At 40.4% G+C, this 27,999-nt stretch overlaps 1 protein-coding gene across 1 annotated transcript in view; it reads right to left on the bottom strand.

Moving 5' to 3' along the window:
- Nucleotides 1-27,999, bottom strand: part of LOC145985092 (neurotrimin-like) — a 548,487-nt gene that overhangs the window by 45,609 nt on the left and 474,879 nt on the right. The window contains exons 2-3 of the mRNA XM_083118687.1: nucleotides 8,814-8,998; nucleotides 1-211 (exon numbers count right to left, since the gene is read on the bottom strand). Of these exons, the coding sequence (XP_082974813.1) occupies nucleotides 1-211; nucleotides 8,814-8,981 (379 nt within the window). The 5' untranslated portion in view covers nucleotides 8,982-8,998. The remainder of the gene's footprint in view (nucleotides 212-8,813; nucleotides 8,999-27,999) is intronic.

Below are 27,999 nucleotides of genomic sequence, written 5' to 3'. Positions count from 1 at the left end.
CGACAACGTTGAGGGTGACGAAGTGGCTCATCTTCGGCTCAGTGCTGACCTGGCACTCGTACTTGCCGGCGTCCCTCGCCTGCACGTACTTGATCTGCAGCGTCCACGTGTCCGCAGACTCCGAGTGGAAAGCCTGGAATCGCTCATCGGCGATGAAGGTGTAGCGGTCGACGGTGAGGATGTGCGCGTCCCTCCTCCGTATCCAGGATACCTGCCAAAGAACAGAGAAATCACATGAGTTCCGTGTACGAGCTTCTAATACACTACTGAAGAGAAAATAGGTAACTATACTCTGTCTTGGGAATCTGTGGAGCAAGGCCACGCATAACGGTAGAGAATGGGAGAAAGCGAAGCCATTTGCATTAAAAATGGTGAAAAAGGTAAAGAACATAACATTTAGCTTGAAATGTACTGAAAACAATGTTTCTACCCCAGTTTTCTATTTATTCGTAGCTGAGTTATGATAATTATCGCAACTATCTGCAAAGGTCAAAAATGCCGCAAGTCTTGAAACAAAAATGGCCGCCATTTTGAAACGAAGTCAAGTTTTAGAAAAATAATGTCTGTTTTAATCTACCCTTGCATAGGGGTTACAACAACAAACAAATAAAAAAAAAATCTTCTGCAGGAGTATTGTACAAAATGGCTACTCAGCAGCAATTTTTTCCGCAATGTCCAAAAAACGTAACATTTTTGTTACAAGGAGTAAAAAAACAAAAAAATGTCTTTCTTTGTAGATAGAGAGCATGTGTTTGCAATAATTTTCAACATCAAAACTTTGGGTTCCATCATGCCCATATGCTGAAAATTCAGGTTTTCGTAATCTAGTTTTTCCACAACAAAAATTAGGCTACAAGTATATTATTAATTTTTTTGAGACATTTTTATAATAGTTTGAGTGCAGGTGTATTTTTTTCTGAAATATTCATTATTTCGTTGAGCTATGTGTAACATTTCAGAGAGATCTGATTATTGGTTAAGGAGAAAAAAAATGTAATGAAGGGTATCTTGTGCCGAGAGTCTCAAGAGTGACAGACAACACAGATTTAATAAAATTTCCAAGAGCTGTAAAATTAAAACTGTTTGGGATACAGTGAAAGAAAATCAGGGGGATTCTTTCAACCATAAGTAAAAGGTGTACACCAAGTTTCATCAAAATATGAGATGGTGGGTGACAAAATCCTTGTTTTTTGCGTTGATTTGATGTACCACTACTACTACTACTTCTTACGTTTTTTAACTACATGCATTTGTAATTTCCATATTCTGTATTTCCATATGCAATTTGCATAACTGTATACTTAACATTAATTAATGTAGGACATAAAGCTGTTTTTTGTAGTTAGATAATCAGTGTAAAATAGACTAAGCTTAAATGTAACCCTATTTCAAATAATAATAACACTAGTAATAATAATAACACTAGTAATAATACTAATAATAGTTGCTGTAACGTACAGTCATAGAAAACAATACCTTTTGTAAAAAATACCGCTACAATTTCACAATTCCAATTACATTAACTCTTTCGAGAAATCTCAGGGGGGGGGGCAAGTGGCCCCCTGGCCCTCCCCTGCGGGCGTCCATGATGAGGATGAGTGATAAATTTTTCATGTGCATAGCTTCTCAGTTCACTTCATTTTGCATATTTTCTCAGCTTTGTCCGTTTTGTATATTTCCTCAGCTGGCTCTGTTTTATTTACTTTTTTTCCCATGCAGATTTTTTCAACTCTGTTTTGTTTTGCGATTTTCTGCTTTCGCTATTTTGCCAATCTTGTTTCCTTTGTTTTGCCGGTTTTCTCTTTTCCTTGCATCAGTTGGAATCTGTATTACCTGACCTCCGACCATCAACTGTCTGGAAGTGACTTAGCATGTCTCGCCTTATCTCAGCGCCTCCGCAGCGGGTTTCAGTTGAGCAGGCTTCTCCCTTACTATCCATTTTATGCTTCTTCCCGCTGCCTCTGTGATGATGTAATGTCCTTTGGATGTAAAGTAACGACGCGTGAAAGTAGATGTTTCCTGTCAGCGAGAGATATGCTGATGACGCTTCGTGGTATGGAGTGGAAACTCCTATTTATTCATTTGAGATATAAGAAGAGAAGAGATATTAGCCAGGACGCAGATTTGTCTCAAAATTTAAAGAGAATTTTCCCAGGGATGGCAGAGCACACAATGATGCCGTCTCAGCAACAATTTCGCCAAGAAAGGAAGGGAATGCAATGGCGACATCTTTTTAAAAATGCATACTAAATACACACAAGTATTCGAGGGCTAGTTTAAACCCTTTATTGAATGTTAGTGAACTAAGTTTGTCTTTAAGATGATTGTAGAAATGAATTTTAGTTCCAAGATTCAATATAACAGAATATCTTAAAAAAGGTGTAGTTTTTTGAAAATATGTGAAAACTAGTCAACCAAAGACTTTGTAATTACTTAGACTTTATCCATTGTCTAGTGATTTTACTTTTATGTATTACAACACTACGTTTCGAGAATTGTGCATTATCCATTGTCTAGTGCTTTTTCGTAATCAAACACTACGTTTCGAGTGAGTATTGTACATTATCCATTGTCTAGTGCTTTTACTTTTACGTATTGTAACACCACGTTTCGAGAGTGCATTGTTCATTATCCATTGTCAAGTGCTTTTACGTATTCAAACACTACGTTTCGAGTGAGTATTGTACATTATCCATTGTCTAGTGCTTTTACTTCTACGTATTGTAACACCACGTTTCGAGAGAGCATTGTTCATTATCCATTGTCTAGTGCTTTTACTTTTACGTATTGTAACACCACGTTTCGCGAGAGCATTGTTCATTATCCATTGTGAAGTGCTTTTACGTATTCAAACACTACGTTTCGAGAGAGCATTGTTCATTATCCATTGTCAACTGCTTTTACGTATTCAAACACTACGTTACGAGTGAGTATTGTACATTATCCATTGTCTAGTGCTTTTACTTCTACGTATTGTAACACCACGTTTCGAGAGAGCATTGTACATTATCCATTGTCTATACCCTGTCCGGATCTTCTCTGGAGCTACCGAACAAAAGCAAGTTTTTGGCCAAGTTATGACTCGAAAAGGCTCGACCAATGAACACGTGCGAGGGAACGGGATTCCGTGGAGCAGGGAGTGACTGCAGGTACCAGCCTTTGCAGTAGCGTGTAGTGCTTCTCTCCGCAGCTCACTTTATTTCTTTGTCTACTGTTATGCGCGGCCTTGCTCCAGAGATTCCCTGGATATAGTTTAGTGCTTTACTTTTACGTATTCCAACACTACGTTTCGAGAGAACATCGTATATTATCCATTGTCTAGTTCTTTTACGTATTCTAGCACTACGTTTCGGAAGAGCGCCAATTCTCTCGTAATGAGGTGAACACATTTCCTTTGTCTGGTGATGGAGATAGAACTTGCGACGGAACTTCGGTGCGCTAACCCCACTCCGCCATGACAAGTGCTGAATACTGAAGCCTCTCCCAGAAAACAATTGAGGGCTATTATTTCCAGATGCCTGCAACGTTATGTCTCAAATTCTTTCTTAGCTTTGAAGATATCTGCGATCAGGAGCGAGAAAGGATTTTGCTGTGCCAGTTCGGCGTTCATAATAGGTTTCCTGTCTTACTCATTTCTGGAAAATGATGGCATGATACATTTAAGGATACATTTCTCCCATTCGTCATCTCTTTTCTTCACATTGAGCCACAGTAAATCCTCATGATGTGCTAAACGACGTTGACTAAATAAAAATGGCTGTCGTGACTATATAGAAAATTACGTGTAATTATTGTAAATAACTTTGGCGTGACTACAGGGTCTTCACATAGAATTACAATCCGATCCTCTTGATTTAAAGGCATTACTCCTAACGCATCGTATGGCGAAGGCCAAAAATGGTTTATAACTTGTCTACTTTCAGCTAACGAAAAACACAATGAGGCTGTTGGGAACCCGCCGGTAGACGCTCTGCAGCGTCATTAGGCTGAACCCTCATCGCACCGCAGAGAATCATGGGAAATCGGCAGCTGCTAATTTCCTTGGAGCCGCTAAAGAAAATAGAACCGGGTAAAAAGGAAAGCCCCGTCGAAGGGAGGTGTGTGTTTTCTTTCTCAACTTACGGCCGAAGTTGTTCCATCTCTGCTTGTGTTGTTTTACACGCCGCCGCCGCCGCAACTCGCGACCTTCTCCGAAGATAGAAGAAATGGCATACAAATTTAATGCCGCTTTCGCATTTAAATATGCTGCTTTCCTTTCTAAATTATCTGTGGAGTTCTGTTGATCCAAAGAGCAGCCTTCCTTTTATGTCAAAGGTGTTTCCTTTGTGGCAATTTCTTGTAAGGAAACAACACGCTACAGGCAGATTCACAGTGGTGGTTGAAGAGTGTGCATCTAGTATATTTCTTTTGTTCTTAGAGAGCTGCTTAAATAGCAAGAAATTTTGTCACAAAAGTCAATAAAAGAAACACAAAGTACTGCATCAGTCTATATGGTCCTAAAGCAAATTGGGAATTACATAAGAAGAAAGATTAGATTTTTGTTATTTATTGTCGCTTTTCTACCACTTTTGGCTAATCACGACGATGATGAGTGATGATATGAAATTGATGAAGAGACAGTAAAATGCCCAGGCTAGGATTCAAACCCCTAGTGTCGAGGTACACTGTGATAACCACTCCAACACGGAGGTCGGCATATCACAGGAAATAGGTAAACTTCTCGTGACATGATTGTACTACCGGAATCGAACTGATTTGTTTTCTTCTCAAGATTGCACTACTGGAGCTCATCACAGCAGTTATTCTCGTTCTAGTTGTACTAGTGAAGTCAATCGCGGCAGTTGTACTACTGGAGCTGAAGGGGATTCGCCATATAACCCAACCCAAAATGTGAACGAGAATTTTAAACTGTAAACTGCACCCTCCTCTCTTACTGTTTTGTCAAGAAGTTAAGTAACACATAAAATAGAGGAATAGAGTATGAAAAATTAGTAATATCTGGATTTGTAAGTTTTTTTTTTCGGCTGAGCAACTTTAAATCTCTGAATTTGTTAGCTTTTTAAATGTTGTTTGTGTGCCAAGAAGGAAACCTTTTCTCGCGCGTAATATTCCAATTCCGATACGAGTGCGGCGGTTGATCTTTGGTGTGAACGATACGAACATTTCTTCTGAAGAGCACAAAGAACGATTCCTTCTTCCAACCTTTCGATGCGATTTATTTCCCGGTTTTGCTCGAGAGGTGGTTGACAGTTGAAGTTCTAGGGGTACGCGGAGAGAGGTTCCTGCGAGGAATTTCTCAGCAAAGAGAATCCGAGAAGAGAAAGAGGCGCAGAAAGAATCGTGCAAGACTTGAGAGACGAAGATCCGTTCTGATACGTGCGGTGTTTCCCGATGGGCAACGCCGCTCCTTGCAGTCGAAGTGTTCCAATGTCGATTTTCCCTCCACGAAAAATTGAATATTTCTAGCATCGAAGGCTGGAAATCCATCAGCAGACTCGGATTATAGGCGGAGACCCGAATTTGTGACGTTACATGCCTAGCTTGCCAATCGCAATTGATGAGAAAACAATAAAACTGTGATCTCTTCAAGGAAATGCTAGAGCATGAGAATTGACGTTAGAATTGTGCATGGTGCGTTAAATTCCAATCTAGTGTCACCAAGCATTACAAATAGAGATATACCACCAAAGAAGTTGGACACATTTGTTCAAGTTGCTTATTCTGCTTTGACTTTATGTCGTTCTCCCAGCCCCTGGCGAATCCATTTCTGTTCCAGTAATACAATCATAATACTACAACTGCCGCGATTGACTTCATTGACAAGAGAACACCTGCCAAGTAGTGAAATCGTGAATGAAACCAACTCATGTCAGGAATACTGCCGCGTTCGATCCATGCCACGAGAACTGGTGTATTCAGCTACAGTAGTAGAATCATGTTACGGGAATTGCCGCTTTCAACTACAGTAGTACAATCATGTCACGAGAACTGCCGCGTTCAGCTGCAGTAGTACAATTATGTCAAAAAGAACTGCCACGTTCAACTACAGTAGTACAATCATGTCACGAGAACTGCCGCGTTAAGCTGCAGTAGTACGTACAATCCTGTCACAAGAACTTCCGCGTCCAGCTGCAGTAGTACAACCATGACACAAGAATTGCCATGATCGCTTCGCTTCCAGTTAATGAGGATAAACAATGGGTCAGACAAAATGCCATTGATGTCTTACGGTGCAGATGTAGGCCTTTTAGCTTCGCCCAAGCTAATCACTCCGTTACAAAGGCTGACAACTTAAAGTTGCAATGCTTGCGATAGAAATTTATTGACCACCATACAATGTACACAGAACAGTACTGATTATTATATTGACTGTATTTACAGGCACCAGGGCAACGTTAAACATTGATAATGTTGTTCACAAGTGCCCTGCAATGTCTTCTACTTAACCGGAACAACCTGCGAAGTACAGATGCAATTTTTACATCTTCCTACGAATGAGAACTTTGCGGAATTCTTTGCGGTAAAGATAGCAAGAACTTTGTAGCGATCACCCTATCGACTACACAAAGTGAAATATGAAGCTGCTGCTGTTACAGTCTCTCTACTGGGAGTTCTCTTCGATTCAAGTAGTACAATCGTAATACAACAATTGCCGCGACCAGCTTCACTAGTACAATTACAACCAGAACTGCTGCACTCGGCTCCAGCAGCATACTACGATTATTCCACAATAAGAACTGCCGCGATGGTCTCCAGTAAAAAAATCACATCAAGGAAAAAACTGCCGGTTCGGCTCCGGTAGTACAATCTTGATACGAAAACGAGGCATATGCTACCAGTAGGGGTGGGGGTACCTTCATACCTCACACGAATCCATGAACTGAACTGTCTAAACTGTCTTCGTCTCGAGTCATGAATCTGCAGAGTTTCCTTTCACATGGTTGTGTGCTGACATGAGTTGACGTGTTAACTTCGGTTGGTTGTTTTGCAGGGCAAAACAGTGACGACAGCTCTAACATAAGTACTCAATGGCTAGTATAAAGTGCTCGGGATAATGCAGAATCTATCCAAATTTAAAGTCAAGCGCAAATTCATCTGCGTAATTCAATGCTGTAATTCAACGCCAGAGCTGGTCGTAGACGTAAACCTAACCAAGATATCAAATAACCCTTGGTATAGCCATTACTTTCTTCTCATAACCATGATAACAATTTGGTCATGTGATACGACGGGAGACGAAGCAGCTACCAGAGTTCGTATTTGTGGAAGATGGGTGTAAAAAAAAAGCACTTTACCCTACACATCTCCTAGAACAATCTTCATAAAATTCAAAATACTACTTTTCCTTTTCCCCCGTTAATAGCATTTCTATATAGCAACAAGACGAACGCCATTGGATGTGTAGTGGAAGGGAACGTCACTTCGCTCGGCTCAGCCAATTAGGTTTATCAAACTTCTTGTCTCCTGGGGGTGCTATGAATGCCTATGTTTCGCGTAGGTTATTAATGTACTCTAGCAATTTTTTCAGTGTATTGGTAGAATATATTGTGAGGCGAAACGATAATGGTATTCTTATTACATGAACTCGGGAGTGCACTCACCCTTCCTCCAGCTATAAATCTCAAATTACATTCTCTTATGGGGCTGGAACAATGATAGTTTTAGGTTCTTCCAGATGGTGTAGTAGTAACGTTGTCGAGTTGTAATCGCGGGGTCCCGTGACGAAGTACCCGGACTTTAAACTGTAAGTCCAGTCCCAGATAGCCTCTCTGAGCATAAAGTGAACTTTAAACGAACTTTGACATTCCTTATTCTAATCTCTTCAATAGTGTCACTTAGCCGGCCTCCGTGCCGGAGTGGTTATCACACTGCGCTATGACGCCAGGCGTCCCGGATTCGAATCCCGACCTGGACATGCGTGTTCTTTGTGAGTTTTCCTTCATCTTCATTTCATCACTCGTCCTCATCTTCGCAATTAACTTAATGCGGTAGAAAAGCAAAGTAATATATACCAAATCAATCAATAGTGTCACTTTTAACTTAGTGTGGATAAACACATTTTCAACATAATTTGAATATAACATTCGCATTTTAACAATAGCAATAACTCAGTTATAAGACGAACAAATATGAAACAAGAAATATTTTTCTCCTGTTCAAAGAAACAATTTTAAATATAGCCCTGAGCGTAGGATTTTATAGTTGAATGTTTAAGTTCACTTTATACACAGATAGCCTAATTGTGACTAGACCTACTGTTTAAAGTGGGAGCCGAACCGCTATGTGCCTCCACAGGATATCGAACCGAGACCTCTTGATTACAAGGCGACAAGTGTTTTCTCTTTAATATAGCGCCGATGTAACAAAACATGTGATGAAATTTCCTGTTATCGCAGAAACCCGTATTTACATTTGTAATTTAGGTTTTTTAAATCGTATTTTTAAGTAATTTAGATTAATTGGGATCACACACACTACAATGACATCTGAAAGTCATATTGTAACTCAAGCAAGATGGCACGATGTATATCAAGCTATACTCTCTAAAGTGAGCAAGCGAAAGAAAGCGCGGCTCGACTAATGAACACGTGAAAGGGAATGGTACTGCGTGGAGGGAGAAAAGCGACTGCATCTACTAGCTGTTTGCATCAACGTGTACTTGCTTTCTCCCCTTCACTATCGTTACGTGCGATCTTGCTCCAGAGATTCCAGGGACAGAGTATAGTGTCTTGGACGACTGTTGAGGACCAATGATATCTTTGTTTGCTTTTTACTCTAGGATTCGAACTCAAGATGCCTGGAAGGGTACTCACCGATTTGTTGCCCAGCTGCTTCACCTTGCAGGGAAGGTACGCGTGCGTTCCCAGTTGGGTGGTGATGTTGGTCTGCATGCTGGGATCGAAGTATGGCCCTGTGTACAATCCGCTGAACCTTTTGCTGTGATGGTGGAAGGGCGACAAACCTCGCTGCAGCTCCACCATCCCCTCCACGCCTATTGCTGTAACGAGAAAGAAACAAATCAAGCTTAACATGAGACACTTCACATAGCTACGGATAAAATAGAACAAAATTAGTTAAACTGGTTACAATTTTAAATTGGGTAGAAAAGTTATTGTTGATGTTTTAAGTCCCTTTTTGCACAGGTATTCTAATCGTGACTGGACCTACAGTTTAAAGTGGAATAAGAACCTCCACCGTGTATCGAACCCGGGACCCATTGATTACAATGTGGCGACGTTACCACTACGCCACCGGGAAGGTCCGGCCAAAGGAAGAAAACCGCAATTGACAAACGAAGCAATTGCTTCGCACCACAGGAATCCTACCGACCATGAGATTTTTAAGAATCTGTTATACAAAGTGATTCAAAACGTCATATCATAGGACAAACCCGTTATTAGAGCAGATAGCAAAAAATGGAAAGAGGGAAAAGTTGTTGGAAATGTGTGGCTTTCGATCCAATATGCTTGAATTTTTAAAGTATAATGCACCGTTGAGGCTGTACGCTGGTACGAGCCTCAAGAGAACGGAAAATGCTTTCTTGACACATGGTTCGTTCTTAAAGGAATATTTAGTCTTTTGACTTTGCGATTATTTATCACTAAGGATCAATCATGTGGTAACAAGGTATTTTTCGTTCTCACTGAGGCTCATACCTGGGTACCTCAGCGGTGCATTCTACATTGAAAATTCAAACACAATAGATTGAAAATCACATATTCCCAATAACTTTTCCCTCTTTTCATTTTTCGCTATCTGCTCTTATAACAGAGTTGTTGTCCTGTGGCACCGTGTAAGAGGAAGAATCACACACGCACATAAAAGGGGATAAAGAGCAAGACAGACAACGAGATAAAAAGAGTGACATATATAAAGAAGATGAAGTGAGAGAAATAGATGGAGAAACAGGGGAAGAGATGAAGAAATGGAGGAAATAGTAGTGAGAAAATTAGAGGAAGAAAGAGATGGAGAAACAATGGAAGAGAAAGATGAAAATAGGGCTAGAGAAACAGGAAGAAAGATTGAATGATTGATTAATTTGCTTTATTTTACATCGTATTTGTGCCACATTTGGCTAAGAGAGAAAAAGAGAGAAATACACACAGAAGGACAGACTGAAAAGGAAAGAGGTAGCGGAGGAGAGAGAGAGACAGACAGAATCTTAACATATTTATCTCGAAAACATTTCTCCACTCTTGAGCCCATTCCAGAAATTACTAGCGACGCCAGTGTACCACGGATCAGGAATCTAACTTCACGTTCAAATATTGCTGGAATACAATAAGATCTTGATGGACGTGTCATGGGAAACGCATGGGTCAAGATATAAGGGTTGGTGAGACACCTGATTCAAGAGCCACAACGAAAAGTATACTTTCAGCATAGACCTGTTAATTATAACGTAACACATGAAACAAAAGAAAGCCCAAAGACATATTGATCAGTACAGCTTGTACGAAACCTCCGTTCGTGAACGTATTTACGCGTAGAAATTTAACTCGGTAGAAGCATCCAGACGAAGCAATGTCCATTGTTCAGAGACCCAAGTGACAACAATGGATTTCAGCATTGTAGAGGATAGTGAGGTTGCTTTGAATTGTGGAGCTTCGACAGGGAATGTTCTCTCTTATCTTCGCTTTGATCACTTGTGGAATGGGTCTGCAACGCGACATCAGCAACTCCCTTTGCAATTTCCCAGCATCCAGAGAGAAGCAAGCTTTGGCATTCGTGTTGGAAAAGAAAGTGCGCAAAAAGTCCCGTTAATGGACAACGAATACTTAAAGCTGAATCACACGGAACTGGATATCCAGTCAGTTGACTCTGAACTGGCTACCTGACCGGAAGTAAATTGCTACTGGCTTTCCTCGACTGGATTCTGTGGAACAGCCAATCAGAGTAAAGTTTGGCCATGTGAAGATAATCTATGAGTTTGCAAAGAAGAGTTTTTTTGTGTCTGATTTCCGAGTGTTGGCTCTTTTTGTTAGTTTCACGATAAAAAAAGTAAACAGATAACATGTAGTGCATTCTTGTTCAGTATTCATTAATATTTAGGTATTTATGCAAAGCGATGAGATGTGTACGTTACAAATATGATTAGCTGAAAATGAAAGTCTTTATTATTACAAGCGTATTAAATGTTCCTTTTTTTTAATGAAACCTGAGAAACTCATGTATGAATATGAATACTCGAGTTAATTAAAAAGCTTGTTCGGTACTCATTGATTACCATAATTTTTTCGAGCCAATTTCTAGTTCACACTTTTTTTTTTAATTTTTAATAAAAGCACAAAGCAGTAATTCTCCTACAACATTCTTCAAATTACTTTACAGATTGTCTGCTCTGCGCAATGTTTTATGGAAACAAAAGTCTATCGACAAATACGGTAACAGGTATCGTGTGAGGCGAAAACTAGCAAATGGGTAGCCAGTCGAGCGCCAACTAGGGCATTGCTACTGGGATCCAGTTCCGTGTGATTCGGGCTTTAATTACAAATATATCAGTGTAGGGCTATGCAGTGTCATCCCCGAAAAACAATGAATTTGCCCAAGTGTGACGTGAAGTCTAGTTCCGAGGGTATGGCTTATTAGATGGTAAGATTCCATATTGATATGTGAAGGTATGGTTGCTTTTAGTTAAGCTATACACGCTTAATTGTAAGGTTAAAATATTTATTGGCGTTTCAACCGGGCTTCGTCCCATTGTGCACCCGTACATGTTGTTTGCCAAACATTGTTCTAAGTACACCTCATATTCATAAGCTAACCCTGACTGAATCTGAGTCATTGTACAAATTGCTTTCACCGGGATCGAGCCCAAGATCGCTTGATTACAAGGCAACGAGGTAAGTATTTTGTTACGATGCCTCCCAGATTGTACTGATAACGTCGTCGGCTTGAGCACTTTTTTGCAGCCACCATGCCTCTGCATGGAGCGGCTCTATGGTGCACTTAGCCCCGAATAAAATGTGTACTTGAGGCAACACTATCTCCACATTTCCCGATATGGCTACACGACATCTTGCAATGTGCAAGGGTAGTTATGCGTTACCTCTTTATTCTATACTAATCGCAGGCCTGACTGGCGGCTAACCTATTTTTTGCTACAGAGCTCTATATGTCCATCAATCGTGCAAGTGAAGGAAATCGGCAAGGCTGACAAAGATCTATCGTTCTTGCTCAAGCTGGGAACAAGTGGATTACTGCTCCAAGGTACCTCTGGGTTTATAAGTACCGGAGAGTTAGCTCAATTGGTGCACTTACTGATATATGGAGCTTTCAGCCAGAATCTAGGCAAGGTTTAGAAGCAGAATTTTCGCTCCGATCCTTCACGTGGATTACATAGCAAGAAGATTTCGGCATGGTGACGCTGTGCACGCATCTCGGAAGGAGAACTTTGTGTGGAGAGGGATCTGACACATGTAAATACTCCAAGAAATCTCGACTAAGAACAGAAGCTCCGATCCAAGCATCCTGGCGGGGGATTTCAGACAAACAGACGCAGCGAGAAGGAACCAACCACAACTTCAACATTCACCGAACATGGAAGTTAAGCAGCAAGAGGATAAGGAAGGATTGATTTTCGGAGGATAAGGACGGGATAAGATTATCCCTCTCTCTCTTTCCTTCACCCTTCCTTATCCGTTCCTCTATTTCCAACTTCCTTCGGATAGAGAGAGAGAGAGAGAGAGGAGAAAATCTGGGGCACACACAGCTTCTGCAATTTATTGATCCCAAATAAATCATACGTTTCTGAATTGAAAACTTCACCAACTCAAATATCAGTTTTTTTTCCCCAAGGCCTGACAAATTGCTCGAGGCATGGGAGGAAGTTTAAAGAAAAAGACGAGAGAAAGAGAGAGAGCAAGAGAAAGTTTAAAGAATTTCTCCAGAACCTCCACATTTTCGGTCTCCTCCTCCTACTCCCATCGCGCTGCCAGAAATTCTCCACAACTTCCTTCCCATTCGTGATATAATGTAATAGATATATCACAGATACTTCTATATCCACTTCTTTCGCCGAAACGACTCTGGTTCTTAATTAGCTCCAGCATCTGCGACCATCAATCAGGAGGAAACTCCTACCTGCTCGGGATCGATCGGAGGAAAAATTACTACTTCGGATACAGTTTGTCATCCGGATTTGGACTTTCAGATCTGCCTTTCTAATTCAAATGCCGTTCCGGAAATGATCTACCGCCTGTCCGTCTCTCTCTCTCCCCCTCCCTGCAGGTCTGGAAACTTTTCCCGTGCCGATAACTAACGGTGAAATTGCATTTTCTGGTTTCCCGCAAGCTATTTCCGACTTCCCGGAAAAATTCGTTAAGATGTCCAAACTTGGACAAAGTTTATTTTAAGGTCACTTGCAAGCGATGACTAGACAGCTGAATCATCGCGCAAAGTGCCTCAGCTGGGAATCGAACAGAGAAGCTGTCGGTCTCCGTGGCGGAGTGATGAGAGTAATGCGCTAAGAAAGCTTCCAGGTTCGAACAATGGTCAGGCATGGATGTATCATCGTCATTTCATCATTCATCCTCATCATCACGATGAACCTAAGAGGAATAATGGCGACGTAAAATAATTATACACTGCCACGGGAATTTGTCGAGCAAGACCGCTCTTAAACATGGAGAAGGGCAGAAAGTGAGTGGGTGAACCGAAGCAGTACGCATTGCTGTTAAGAGTTGGTAGCTGCAACCGCATCTTCCTCTTCATGCACTCACTTCACCCTCTCACGCCTTCAGTGCTTGAGCCCTCTCGAAGCCAGTACTTCCTTAGAAACTTGTTTTTGTTCGCTTGCTCTATAGATTTCTGGGGCAGGTCCTCACCCCGAACGTGGTAACACTGTTAGACACTATGTTATCGAGACGACAGCGTTAACCACTAAGGTATTATGAAGAGGAAGTGTACCAAATGCGGGCTCCGTCCTTAAAGCAGGTCTCCTGCATTTCTGCTCTGGATGATGATGTAGTCTGGCGGATATACATGAAACTGGTAGTTAACGTTATTGTCGCATACAAAGCTTGCGCCCACGTTGATCACTACGTCTGCTGTTCTCCAGTCAGCTCTTGAGTGATTTTGTACAAGAGGAAAGTTGTATTACTCCCACGTTTAATTTGCCATACTTCACAGGCCCCCATAGCTGAATGGTTAGCTCATCGCGCTACGACGCCAGAGGTCCCGGGTTCGAATCATGGCCTGGATGTTTGCGAGCGGCCATTCATCAGTTTCATCATATCATCACTTATTCCCATCTTCGCATATTAGCCAAGACTGGCACAAGGCACAAAAGCGAAGTAAATTAAAGCAAATCAATAAATAAATCAATAAATAAATTGCCATAATTCGGTAACTTGAGAGGTAAATGCGTTAACTCTTCTGCGTACTTAACCCAAAGTATAGAAACTATCTTTGTATGTAATTGCTAAGCAATGGACAAGAATGCGTGGAAATATAAACACTTGTGCTCCTAAAATGGGCATCCTTTGTTGTTGGGCAACAAGCAAAGAATCTGTTTTGGCCCAAATTCTAATCATGGAATCCTGGAGCAGGTTCTAAGAGGATAGATATGGCGTAAACAGGAAATAAACTAAGAACGGGGAATCAAGATAACATGGTCACATAGATGCTATACGAAGGAAAACGATGGGCTTGAAACAAGCTATCAGGACATATCACGTACCCAGAACAACATTGTAGATGTTCTTGCACTGCTAGAGAACATCCACCTGAGGCCTCTGTCACAAAAACAACTGCGATAGATCAACCTCCAACATGATGTTCTTCATCTTCTCAAGAACAACAGACGATTAATCAGCCATTCCAAATCAGACCTGCTTTCCATATTTCTTTAGTTCCATGAATCAAGAAGGGGAGAGTCACAAGAGGGCACAAGTAATGCCGATCTTATAACTTCGTCTCTCTATAAGACTGCATTGGAAGACTCTATGGAAAGAAAGGTTTAACGACGACACACACAAAAGAATACTTCCTAAGAAACACTCTAAAGCAATCTCAAGGTCGTGGACATGGTGGCAAAGGTCAGCCAGCATCAAAACGCTCTTCTGCAAAATGAAATGAAGAGTACTCTGATTGTGACTGAAATATCTCTGATGTACAAATATGGGGCATCTACATTAACCTCCACTTTGGATGTGACCCCGAGGACAACGATGCTGAATGCATGTTCTGCAGTGGAAACTTATGCAGTGATACGACAGGTGAACTCTGGGAGCATTGTGTTCTGTGCTCTTTATGGACCCATGCACATGTATATTGTGCAGGGGCGGACAAACACATCTGGATTTGTGACTAGTGTGTGTAACATGCCTACGATCCTTTGAAGTTTTCTATGAAGATTCCTCTATTTATTTCAGGTTATTTTTTTAAGTTTCTTGTAATACAGTGTGCTTAATATTCAGAAAACCTTTTATTTTATTCCACAACCTTCCATGTATTGTATTTCACATTATATCCCTATAATTTATGCTGTTGCATTGTATTCATTGTATTTAATTAAATGGGGCCCATTTTAGGAACGTCCTTTTCCAAAGTTCAAAATTGCATCTCTTCAAAAAAATATAGATTTTTCACAACGAAGCGATTATTTCTCGCTATGGGAGGAGACATACTAAATAAGTATATAGATAGGCCCCCTTGTATTTTGGCTTGATGGTTTCCTTGATATGAGGCAAAAACAAAATGGGGGTCCACATTTGGTACACTTCTTGTACTAATTTCTATTCTCTGTCTCACTCAAAAAAAACCGTTTTGTTCACAACGCAATGGAAATTTATACCGAATAACTATTTCCTTCTAATTAGGTTTTTATATGTCGCTTCTCGACATCTTGAGTTAATCGCGCCAGCCAGGGTTAACTGATAAAGTGCACGGTGAAACAAACACAGAGATACATCCATGCATTAACTAGGGTTCGACCCTGGGACTTCTGGCTTTGAGCGTGCTACATTGACCGCTGGTACCAGAACGAAGTCTGCTAAGCCCACTATGATATCAAAATGAACTTTAATTCAGGAACACGAGATTGGATGATTGGCAATTTGCGATGTTCACAACTATTGAGTTTTAAGGCCACTTTATGTACGGGTAATCGAGACTGGACTTCAAGTCTAAGGTGGGATCCGAACCACCATGTGTCTTCACCGGGTATCGAACCCGCGACTCATTGATTACGAGGTGACGACGCAATCGGTACAGTCACCAGCAATAGAAATGGGACACACCTAGATCCTGAAATACTCGCTTCCCTGCAAGGTGTTGTGTATGTTGCCTAACACTAAGGCGATTAGTGGATTATAACAGCGAATTTTCAATCGCAACTTCTCCCACCTGTTCTGCACTACGTCTTTGTAATATGCCTGATGCAAAAATGGCATTTTGTTATTAATATTTGCTGGAAAGATGTGATCTGTTTCCCTGTGGCGGAAGGTTTAACCCTTGGTCTAGGCAGTGCTGTAGGGGCAACGTTGCCACACCTTGCACAGGAACCAGTGAGTCGTGGTCCTCGCTCGCTTTCCCATATGTGGCAACAGCGCACTTTTGCCAGCCGTTTCGTGTCCGCCGCTTCAAATTTGTTCATTTTCACATAAATAACGAATATATCGAGTAAAATAATAATAATAATAAAAAAATCCATTTTGGCTACTGTCGGTAATGGAAATTAACATTTAAATGTTCACAGCATTACCTCCACCAATAAAGGATAAAATAATTATCACTGGCTGAAGGTGTTTCAACTCTAAATTTCAAAGCTTCAGTCAACATTACTTTATAATGAGTAGAAAAAATTCTGAAATATTATAGTATTTTGCAGAATAAAGCTGCGAGCTGCTCGTCTCTCATTAAGTTTTGCTTGGACTGTTTTTCAAGGAAAACTTGCGAAGTCATACTGCTTCCAGCTTTATACATAACCATTAATTAACCTTTATACCCTGTTCTGTGGCCGAATCTACTTCATGACGAAGTGGTCATTGCATCGTACTGCGACGCAAGGGGGTCGGTCCCGCCTTCGAATAAGATATGGATGTTTGGTTTTGTCTGCCTCGAATGAAAAATAGAGAATTAAATCACCTTGATGCGAGAAGATGAGAAAGAGAAGGCAGGATGAAGTTCCGCTTAAATGTTTTCCTTTCATTAACGAAAAATGTTAAAATGTCCGTTAAATGTGTCGACTTGCGATTTCGCCACAGATGACAGGAGTCCATCAACTTGGCACTATACCCTGTCTCGGCTATCTATGGAGCAAACGAAGGAAAACAAGTCTGCGGAAGTATTGAAGAGAGACGGCTCCAACATTGAACGCGTGGGAGGGAACGGAATTGCGTGGAGGGGGAAAACGACTGCGCTTACCAGCCTTCGAGCAGCGTGTATTGCTCCATCCCCTTCCTCTCTGTCGCTATGTGAGGCCTTGCTCCACATATTCCTGGGGTAGATTATAAATGCATGAAACTGCATTTTATGCAAGGTTTCTTTTACAGTTGTTGTTGACGTTGCACACCTAATGCGTATGTGTGTGTGTGAAAATAAAAATGCATTTACGCATTGACTTTGGATCTAACTTTGAGGGGACAGAATCGAACTTGGAGCTTAATTTTTTCGGAGCAGGAGGGGAAGGATCAAAAATTTTACAATCCCATAAAAATAGCGTCCAGTAATATTTTGTTAAATAACTGTTAAATTTACAAAATGAAAAAAAATACTTATTACTTTGCTTCTCAGGTCCGAGGCGGTTAACAAAAGCACCATTAATTTGTAAATTTTAATAAATTTGAAAATGTTGGGGGAAGGAAAGTGCCCCCCTTGACCCCTAAAAGATACGCCTATGCATTTACGGATTCGTTTTCCACAATTCTAGGGGAAAAAGCACTTAAGTCAAAAATGAAATTTTACAGCAGGCGGTTATTTATGTTAATTCTTTTAATAGGAAATATTACAGGCATGTTATACATCTTGGATGATCACTGTTAAGAATCTTACACATGCCCAATATTAAATGATACTTGTAATATTTTCTTTAATTGATTCTTCTTCTTCTTCGTAGGGCACTACAAGTTCATACACTAAAAGTTTTAGCCTTCTCAACAATTTCTGTCCATTCTTTTCTGTCCTGGATGTACATATTTCCACCATTTGTTGATCTTCATATCTTTCAGATCCTTAATAACGTCATCTATCCATCTGTTTTTTTGGTCTGCTTGGTACTATTGTTCCTACTGGGTTCCATCTGTATATCCCTTTAACTAGCTTTTCCTCTCGCATCCTATGAACATGTCCAAGCCATCTTAGTCTTTGAGATTTGATAAAGTTTATTATGGTGTTATTTTGAACTGTTTATTTCATTATTATTTCGGTTTCTCCAAGTACCATCATCTTCTTTAATTGGGCCATCAATTTTTCTTATTACTTTTCTTTCAAATACTGATAATTTTTGTTTGCAGGAGTCTTTGAGTGTCCATGTTTCACATGCATATGTAACTATAGGTTTTATTATGGTATAATAAAGCCTCACTTTGGTACTCTTTGATATTTGTTTACTTTTGAATAGCTCCAAATTGGCATAAAATCCGGATACAATTCTTTCTTTGATTTATTCTTCTATTGTGTTATCTCCTAGGTATTTGAAAGATTTTGTCTGTTCTATATGATAATCATCTATGGTCAGGTCTCCCATTCCACCTTTACCTCTCGCACATCTTAGGTATTTTGTTTATTGTGCATTTATTACGCGCCCATTTGCTTGGATTGATGTTTCAGCTGTTGAAATGTTTCAATTAAGGATTTTAATTGATTCAGTGCGACTTAAATAAAACCAACCGACAATCGGAGTTTGTGACTTAAGTGCTTTTTACCCCAACACTATAGAATTAGCAACGTTCCTGCCACGTCTAAAACGCTATTGCGACTCTGGGGCAAAAGTATTCCCAACAAGTTTAATCAAATCATCTCTGTTAAAGGAAAACTTTTCGACTCGGCCTCGTAAAAAGAAATATTTCCCTTCTGGAACCATAACGTGACCCACGTTGCGAACACCATGAGAAATGGCGGACGAAAATGACGTCACGAAGCTACTGCCGATGTCGTTCGCGAAATAAATAAAAAAATGCCTACCCCCTCCCCCCGGTACGGGGCTGGGGCGTCCCATAATTTATTATAGGGAAATTAGCATGCAAATCCAAGGAAATAGAAAGGGGTGGGAGCGGCTTATCGCTAAAAGTAATTCTCGGGTTTCGGCCATAGATTTCTCCCTGACAATTTGTTTGTTCGCGGTGCAGATGGTGGCCTGGGTGAGGTTAGGGGGAGGGAGAAACGAACGTTGGCAACCCCAGTCGAAGAACGTGCCATATTAACTCCCTTCCGTCGATGAGGGGGAACAGGGAAATCCAATATTGGCAAGTGACAGCGGTAAATAACGAGGGATCTGACATTTTGCACGCGGAACTTCTGCACCAGGTGCAATGATCGATGGACGAATGAAGGGAAAGAAAAAAAACAAGGAAAAACTGGAAACAGAAACAAAGATTAGTGTCTTGTTTGCAAGAGCGACAAACCTTCAGCGAATGTCAAGATGTAAGGTCTGTAAGGTTCACTTACCACATGAATTTGTCATTCGTTTATAAAGGGTGACTCAAAAGTCCGTCACCAAAGAGCAGCTCAGTTATTAAAGAATGAAAAGTTGGAAATATGTAGTTCTCAATCTAAAGTGCTTGAATTTTCAACCACTGAGGCTGTACGAGTTGTTTTTTTTTGTTTGAGTTGATGCTTTATATCCACATTATGCAAAGTGAGGCTAATCGGGACTGGATCTACAGTTTAAAGTGGGATCCGAATCACTGTGCCTCCACCAGGTATCGAATCCGGGACTCCTTAATTACAATTGACGATGTTACCGGTACGCCACCGGGGAGACCCTATTTCAATCAGAACAGAAAATGTCTAGTTGCCATATATAGTTATTTCTTAAAGTGAGCATTTACTCTTTAAACTTCGTCCGTAATTATCGTCGTCAATTCTTAATTTACGTAGCTCAACATGATTTTGAGATAACGTAAAATACCCTGCACTAATAACGAGGTTGTCCTACATTGCCGAACTTTTGAATCATCCTGTATTTATTTGAAAAATCCTATAGACGGAAGAATTTCGTTTTATAACAGGATATAATCAGTGAAAGATGAAGCATATTTAGAAGAAGATGATTTTTCGTAACATCTCTGGCTGTTCAGGATTATCAGCTTGGGGGCGAGTCATAACTTTCGATGCACCCAATCAACAAACGAGCCTCTGACGTCATCTCAACTCGACACCTATCGCTGACCTCTTCCTCACTCTCTAGACTGTTGATAGGCTTGCTAGCTAGACTGGTGCGTCATATGGGAATGTTCGGAAAATAATCTGAGTCTGATAAGATAAACATGCATGCACACGTATATAACAAGAATAACAACAACAGTAAAACCAATATTAGTAGCTGTTCAACTATTTTGAAAGGTTGTTTCGAGAGATTGAAGAACGAGTCATCATTTAATGAATTGTGTAGGGCTTGTAGACTGTAAAGAAGTGACCTGTATTCAACGGATACCATTGATGCTTTTGTGCAGAAGTTGTGGGATTTGTTGTTGATGCATGAAATCCATATATGTAAAGATGTGAATAGTTCCCTAGTGAAGAGTTGTCTATTCATGTTCTGGAGAGAAATCTGAGCTGAAATTTGAAGCGAAGAGAAAGATCGTTCTCTGGGACGATAAAGGTTGAAGTAGGCTAATTATCCATCACCATGTTTATTTATTCAACGTGAGGGTCTGGAATCTATATATACATATAAATGGATGTATGTGTGTATATAAGTATGTATGTTTGTTCCGGCATAACTCTCGAACGCCTCTAGCAATTTCAACCAAAGTTGGTACACATATCACTTACAATCTGGAAATAAATACTGTGGGGTAAGACACCCATAGCACCCCTAGGGGTGGGGTGGGAAGGAGTGACATGTAAAAATAATCGAAAACGACCGATATTAGTGTGGAATCCATAGTTTTCGAGGTCGCTAAGGTGAATAGTGACACTCCCAATGCCGTTCAACCCTAACACTTATCGGCATGGGGGTGAGAGTGGGATGTAAAAAATGATCTACATTAGTGTCGAATCCATAGTTTTTGGAGTCGCTAAGCTAATTGGTGACATTCATGTTGACATTTAATCAAGCTTTCCACGAGGGTAATATCTTGTGTGGAGCGGTGAACTACATAAATACCTGTAAATAATATTAGTTACATTTTACACTATAGTTACAATACATTATTTTCCTGTCTAATTGAAGATTGGGATAAATAAATACCTTGGCAACGCCGGTTAGCTATTTGAAATAAAAAGGAATACAGAATAAAATCGGTCACAAATTGTGGTGGAAAATGTATCTGTTGTTATCTTAGCCATGCAATCTGTCCCAGGGATCTGCGGAGCAAGGCCAGGAATAACGGCAGAGAAGGGAAGAAAGCGAGTGGGCGGAGCGAAGCGGTGCACGTTGCTGCTAACGGCTGGTAGCCTTTCCACGTAATCCCCTTTCCTCTCACGTGTTCATTCGTCAAGCCCTCTGGAAACTTGCGCAGAGATTTGTTTTCGTTTGCTTGCTCTACAGATTCCTGGGACAATGCATGCATCTCGGTCTTGTCTTGATTTTAACAAGCCCCTCTCGGCTACATTAGTATTAATTGAATTGTAATATCAAAGTGTAGTATAATTACAATATTAGCTTTGGGAGTTATTGGTGATGTTATCATCTCCATTGATCTTTTTAGAATTATAATTCATTGGTGGTATACAAGACCTCTGTGGGCCTCCCCGATGGCGCAGTGGTAGCGTCGTCGCCTTGTAATCAAGGGGTCCCGGGTTCGATACCCGGTGGAGGCACACAGTGGTTCGGATACCGCTTGAAACTGTAGGTCCAGTCCCGATTAGCCTTACTGTGCATAAAGTGGACTTAAAACACCAAATCAATCAATCAATCAACAAGACCTCTGTTTTTCTTAAACTATAAAAACGTATGGTGGTAGTAGTATCGTTTATATTAATTATTTTTTTAATCAAAATTTTGTGTTTTATTTCGAATTGAATTTCGTATTTAATTATTTCTAACAGACACAAGCCTTCACTGAGGATTACGAAAACGCCTCTTGTCTCCTCGGCGACCAAGCCTGGTAACCAGTGGGGGCGATTAGAGGGGAGCATGGGGGGTATTTGCCTACCCTACTTTTTGCCACTTTTGCTCCCGGACTATGCTAAACCTTATATATCAAGGGAAACTAAACTGTCCTTCCCCCCCCCCAGTTAGTTCTGGCACCTTGTCCCCCGATATTTGGAACCCAATCGCCGCAACTGGTGCTAACCGATTGATTAATTGATTAAGTTGGTATGTTAAGTCCACTTTATGCACAGTAAGGCTAATCGTGACGACCTACAGTTTAAAGCGGGACCCAAACCGCTATGTGCATTCACCCTGTATCGAACCTGGACAAACCTATCTATTTACAGGGTTTCCAAAGATTACGGACTCGAGTTCTAGCCAGGCCAGGCGAGTTTCTTTGTGAGAGTCCCTCATCAAGTTTATCTATTCAACACCTTCGTCATAATCAGCCAAAAAAGTGACAGAAAAAGCGACGAAAAATAATACAAATTCACCATTACCAAACTGCAACATTGTTCTTCACATTTGAGTATACCAGGTGGTAGGTATAATGCCTTTCGGCAATACATCCACTGAACAAACACTTTGAATGCAGCTCCAACATCACAAATACGTAGGAATTAAATTAAAATTAAATGCTAACTACGAACCGCCTACACTGTCGATATGTGTACATATCCACAGTGTTGGAGATTGTGTGTCAACATGTCAGTATGTTTAATAACATTTAAATATTTGTTAAATTACTCCCGGAAATTCTCTGCAGGGACTACGACCTCCACCAATAGAAACACTGTTTGTTGCACTGTAAATTTAAAAGGTTTAGTCAACATCACTCTGAAATAATTAAATCGAAATCTGTAATATTATTGTAATGATGCAGAATTAACAAAATGTAGCGAACAGTAAACATATCCTTCCGATGCAATCTATGTTGATTTTATGAACGTGTTTTTGATTACAACATTTACAATTTTAAAAAGACAACTTTTCATTGTAAGTTATTCCTCGCTGAAACGTTGTTTTCTTATATGGTTTGTTTCCACGTGGTGAGGCAGCGTAGTGGTAGAGGGACACATCTCCGACCAACCATCTCCCTTACTGTCCTCCCATTAAACAAGAAAGACTGTCTCTTATATGCTAAGTTATATTAAAAGCGATCGCTCTCTCTCCCAAACACGTTCCCATCATCATGCTCCCCACTCTAACTCGAAAATCATACGCCGGGCCCTGTGGCGGAGTGGTTAGCACACTGCTCTACGACGCCAGGGGTCCTGGGTTAGAATCCTCACCTTGGTATGGATTCTTGTGAGTATCCATTCATCAATTTCATCGTATCAGCACTCATCCCCATCTTCTCAAATTAGATAAAAGTGGCACAAAAAGAGAAGTAAAATAAAGCAAATCAATTCAAAATCAAATCAAATCGAAAATCATACTTTTTATCATTAATTGATCTGCTTTATTTTACTTCACTTTACTGCCACTTTTGGCTAATCGTCAAGATGATGATGTATGATAAGATGGAATGGATGAAGGTACAGTCACGGACACTGCCGGCTTGCAACGATTCCATTGAAAGTCAATGTATTCATTACAAGCCGGCAGTGTCCGTGACTGTACAATCACAAAGCTATATGGACGACATAACAAGGGTCATACAGAGGATTACGTCGTCGTCTTGTAATCAAGGGGTACCGGGTTCGAAACCCGCTGGAGGTACATAGTGGTTTGGATCCCACTTTGAACTGTAGGTCCAGTACCGATTAACCTTGCTATGCATAAAGTGGACTTAAAACACCAAATCAATCGATCACCTACAGAGGAATATACTGCTGAGAGTCCAGACGCCAGAGCCTTGATTGTATGCAAAATGCAGTCCAGTGTGTACTACGTGGAAGAGAGGTTCACATTTGGGTGTCCTCACACACGGTCACCCTATACACCTCTACAAAATCATGCACTGACTGTAAAATATACCCTCACTATATTAAGCCAAACTTCTTTTGCAATTCACTGCGTATTTCTGATTTGATTTTTTATTTTTGACGTGGGGTTTCCGCCACTTTGGGATAATCGCGACTATAAGAACGAATGATGATATGATGAAATTAATGAAGGGACACTCGCAAAGAACACTCATGTCCAGTCCGAGATTCGAACCCGGGACCCCTATGCTGTGTCTCGGAAATCTCTCTGGCGAGCGAACGAGAACCAGTTTCTGCGAGAGTAGTGGCTCGAGAGGGTTTGACCAATGAAAGAATGAGAGCGAAAGTGGTGCGTGGAGGAGAAAATGAACTCCTGCTACCAGTTCTGCTTCACTCTGCGCACTCAATTTCTTCCATTTTCTACCGTTATGCTCGACCTTGCTCCATAGATTCCCGGTACAGAGTATAGCGTCGTGCTACTCTTTCCTAACAATTCAGACACGAAGGTCGGACTCTGTGTGTATCGTATACAGTAATGTTGACGTGGCTGCTATCGTTGAGGGGGCTCCTTTATATTTCCACGTTCTTTGTGAAAAGTATCCCGGTGGAGGCACATAGTGGTTCGGATCCGACTTTAAACTGTAGGTCCAGTCTCGATTAGCTTTATTGTGCATAAAGTGGACTTAAAACAACAAATCAATCCAATCCAATTTATGAAAAGTAATCCAATATGTAGAAAAATGATAAAATATATCATTACTATTCTAAGTCCTGTACACTCGTACATTTTTCGTTGAAATTCTTCTCTCTGAGACTCTGTGTACCCTCCTAGTTATAGATAACCATATTCTCAAAAGCATTAAGTTTGCCAAGTAACGAAGGACTCACATCCTCTTCAACTCAGAACTTTTCACGTAGCATGCTCAAAGTTCGGAAAAGTCCTTATTACCTTCTCCATACGCACCACGTCTCGACTCTTCCTGCAACTTCCGAGGCTCGGATAATCGCCCTCTGTTTCTTTAGAACTCAAAAATTTAATCAAGACAGAGGCTGAAGCTTGTCTCTGGTACCAGGTAGCATCCCACTTACACCGTCCCTCCTTTCATTTCTTCCAGGTCCTCCCCACTCTCATCCAGTGCTCCAAAAATACTTCGGGTACAACAGAAAGGGGGGGGGAGTTATGACGTTGCAATGTCATTTTCTTTGCCGAAATTAAATTCTGAAGGAGTTGTTCGAGAAATGTTATTTTTGAAAAATAATTACAACCTACTTTTTCCCCCCCCCTCGGCGTCCCGAGCGTAGAAAAATCAATGTTCAAAAGTTTACCTTCAGCTCTTCACCGTTGAAATTAAAGAGAGACGAAATCTTGGCTTGCTTTTATTTGCATTTTTCATATAAATATTAATTAATATCCCGGAAGCAGACACTACCAAGCCATTTCAATGAAAGATCTCATTAAGTCTTTCAACACTAATGCTACACATATTTTGTATTTTCATTTCTGCTTTTCTTATTTAACGCCACATCAGGCTACTGTATGGGTCTCACTTATCGCACGCCATTGACACGCATCTACACTGGTCCTCTAGGGCCTTGGACCGGTTACTAAGTTACCCTGTTCGGACTTCTCAGTTAGCATTTAGGGTAAACAAATTGCAGGCCCTGACTGGTCACTGGTGTCGGATTTTATACCTTTCTAAAGGTTAGAAATGAAAGGTTATGGTACTTTCTTTCAATAAAGTCTGTTTATTACCGTTTATGAAAAGTATACAATAACACTTAACCACTTTCAATCTTGGATTCGAGTTAACTGATGTAGATCTGAGTACAAACCTATAACGGGTAACCCTTCCAAGATTATTCACGGTTGCTTTTTGGTATCGCAAGAACCCAGAGTTGAGGCAGAAGGTTTATGAGAAACTAACTCAAGCAAATTGCAGCGTCCACAAAGGACAGTTCTCCCTAGGAGGTAGACTTGTGATACCAGCAATCGGGTAAGATAGCCGAAATATACAGAATTCCGGTTCCTTTTTATACTAAATGGTTGATTACAAAATACCAAGGAAACTTGGTTGATATTTACACGTATGTATGGATTTACATAATTACTTCATGCAATTTAGATTTTTACACTATTTACATAAAATAATAAAAGTTGTAAGTAACGTACCTTTCTAATATATTTTTTCAAATGACAAAAACGTATACATAATTATTAATTTTGTTGTCTTTAAGAAATACAGATTAATTCTTGAACGTTCTAATCACAGATAAGTTAAGCACTCGCAGATGTTGAGCTCCTGCTTTACAAATGGTAACATGAACAGATTCGACTGGGGCGACACACCGTCGTCTACTGACATCAGCGCGGAATGCCTACGTTGTTAAGTTAGGTCGGATACGTTTAGTTTTCTTAGCATAAATACACTGCAGTTTTTCGGGGCTTGACCAAATAGGCATTATATATGCTAAGAGCTATCAAGCTAACAGACCTAAGCTAACAACGGAGGCATTCCGCGCTGACGTCAGTAGACGGCGGAGTTCAATAAGGTGTGCGATAAGTGAGACTGTGTGCGTAACATTTAGAATCACCCGTATAGTACGTAAGGAAGAGTAGGGGGACTACTCTTCCTTACGTACTATACGGGTGATTCTAAATGTTACGCACACAGTGACAGTGTACTCCGTTGCAGTCTGTGGAACCGTGCATTACGGAAGTGAAGGGAGGAAGCTAGTGGTCGGAGCGAAGTAATATTCTGTGGACCAAGTAAAACTCTGCTCTCTAAGATTACTGTGTACCCTCCTGGTTACTGATACCCTCATACATTTGAACGCCACCACAAACAGAGGTTTACGGTGGATGCATGGACAGGAATTATCGTCGATCGCGTGGACGCATCTTACTTCCTGCAATCATGTGGCTTGGCTCCTGATCTTCACAACAGGTCGTATAAAAGAATGTTTACATACTGTAGTTTTCAGCAAATGTCAGGTATTTCTATCTTATTCCTCTTGAAGTTGAATACGAGTGCATTTTCTGGGAAGAAAGGTTCCGGTACTCTTCATGTTGATTTGTTTATTTATGTATGAAGCTGAAATCAATTACATTTTGTATTATCTTTGCGCATCATGGCATGTAGACTCGAGAAATTCCGTTTTTATTTTCCATATGTGTACATACATCAGGTTTTTTGCTCATATTTTTCATATTTTAGTTATTTTTACATATTGTTTCCATAATTCAGAGCATTTCTCAACATATAGCCTACTCCATATTCATGAAATAACTACATGTCACCGTGTGACCGAAAGAGTTGGAAAAATTGGACAAAGTCCGAAGCGACGTCAAACAAACGAAAGTTATGACCTTTTGTATACCATCCAATTACGTTAATTACAAGTTTTCTCTAATCGAAATAATAATGTTTTTATCCCTTCAATTTTACACCTCCCAATTATTTGTTCTTGCTATTGTAAATCACTTGAAATCCCTGTTTATTTTCAATCGTTGTCAACAATAGAGAATGAGGGCTCAAGCATCGGCTCCTTGTTGTTACAAAGGTTACTTTGGCAACGTTATCTCCAGCAGACATTGCGAATTTGAAATACATTCCTATTATATCTTGCGATATTGAACGCAGTTTTAGTCAATATAAATCCATCTTAAGAGACAGCAGAAGGAAATTCATGTTCGAAAACTTACAACAAAACATTTGTTTTATTATTTTGGAAACCGAAAATGAAAACGCATTTTGTATTGTTTTACAATTAATCAATGTAATCGTATTGTATTTTATTTAGTTCATGTGGTGTCTTATATTATTAAAAAACATACATTTTTACAATTTAAGTCCATATTTAACTCCAAAT

Source organism: Lepisma saccharinum, chromosome 3, assembly GCF_977018435.1.
Source record: "Lepisma saccharinum chromosome 3, izLepSacc3.1, whole genome shotgun sequence".
NCBI lineage: Eukaryota > Metazoa > Arthropoda > Insecta > Zygentoma > Lepismatidae > Lepisma > Lepisma saccharinum.
Note: the sequence above shows the minus strand (reverse complement) of the source record. Positions and strands in the feature narration are given on the sequence as shown.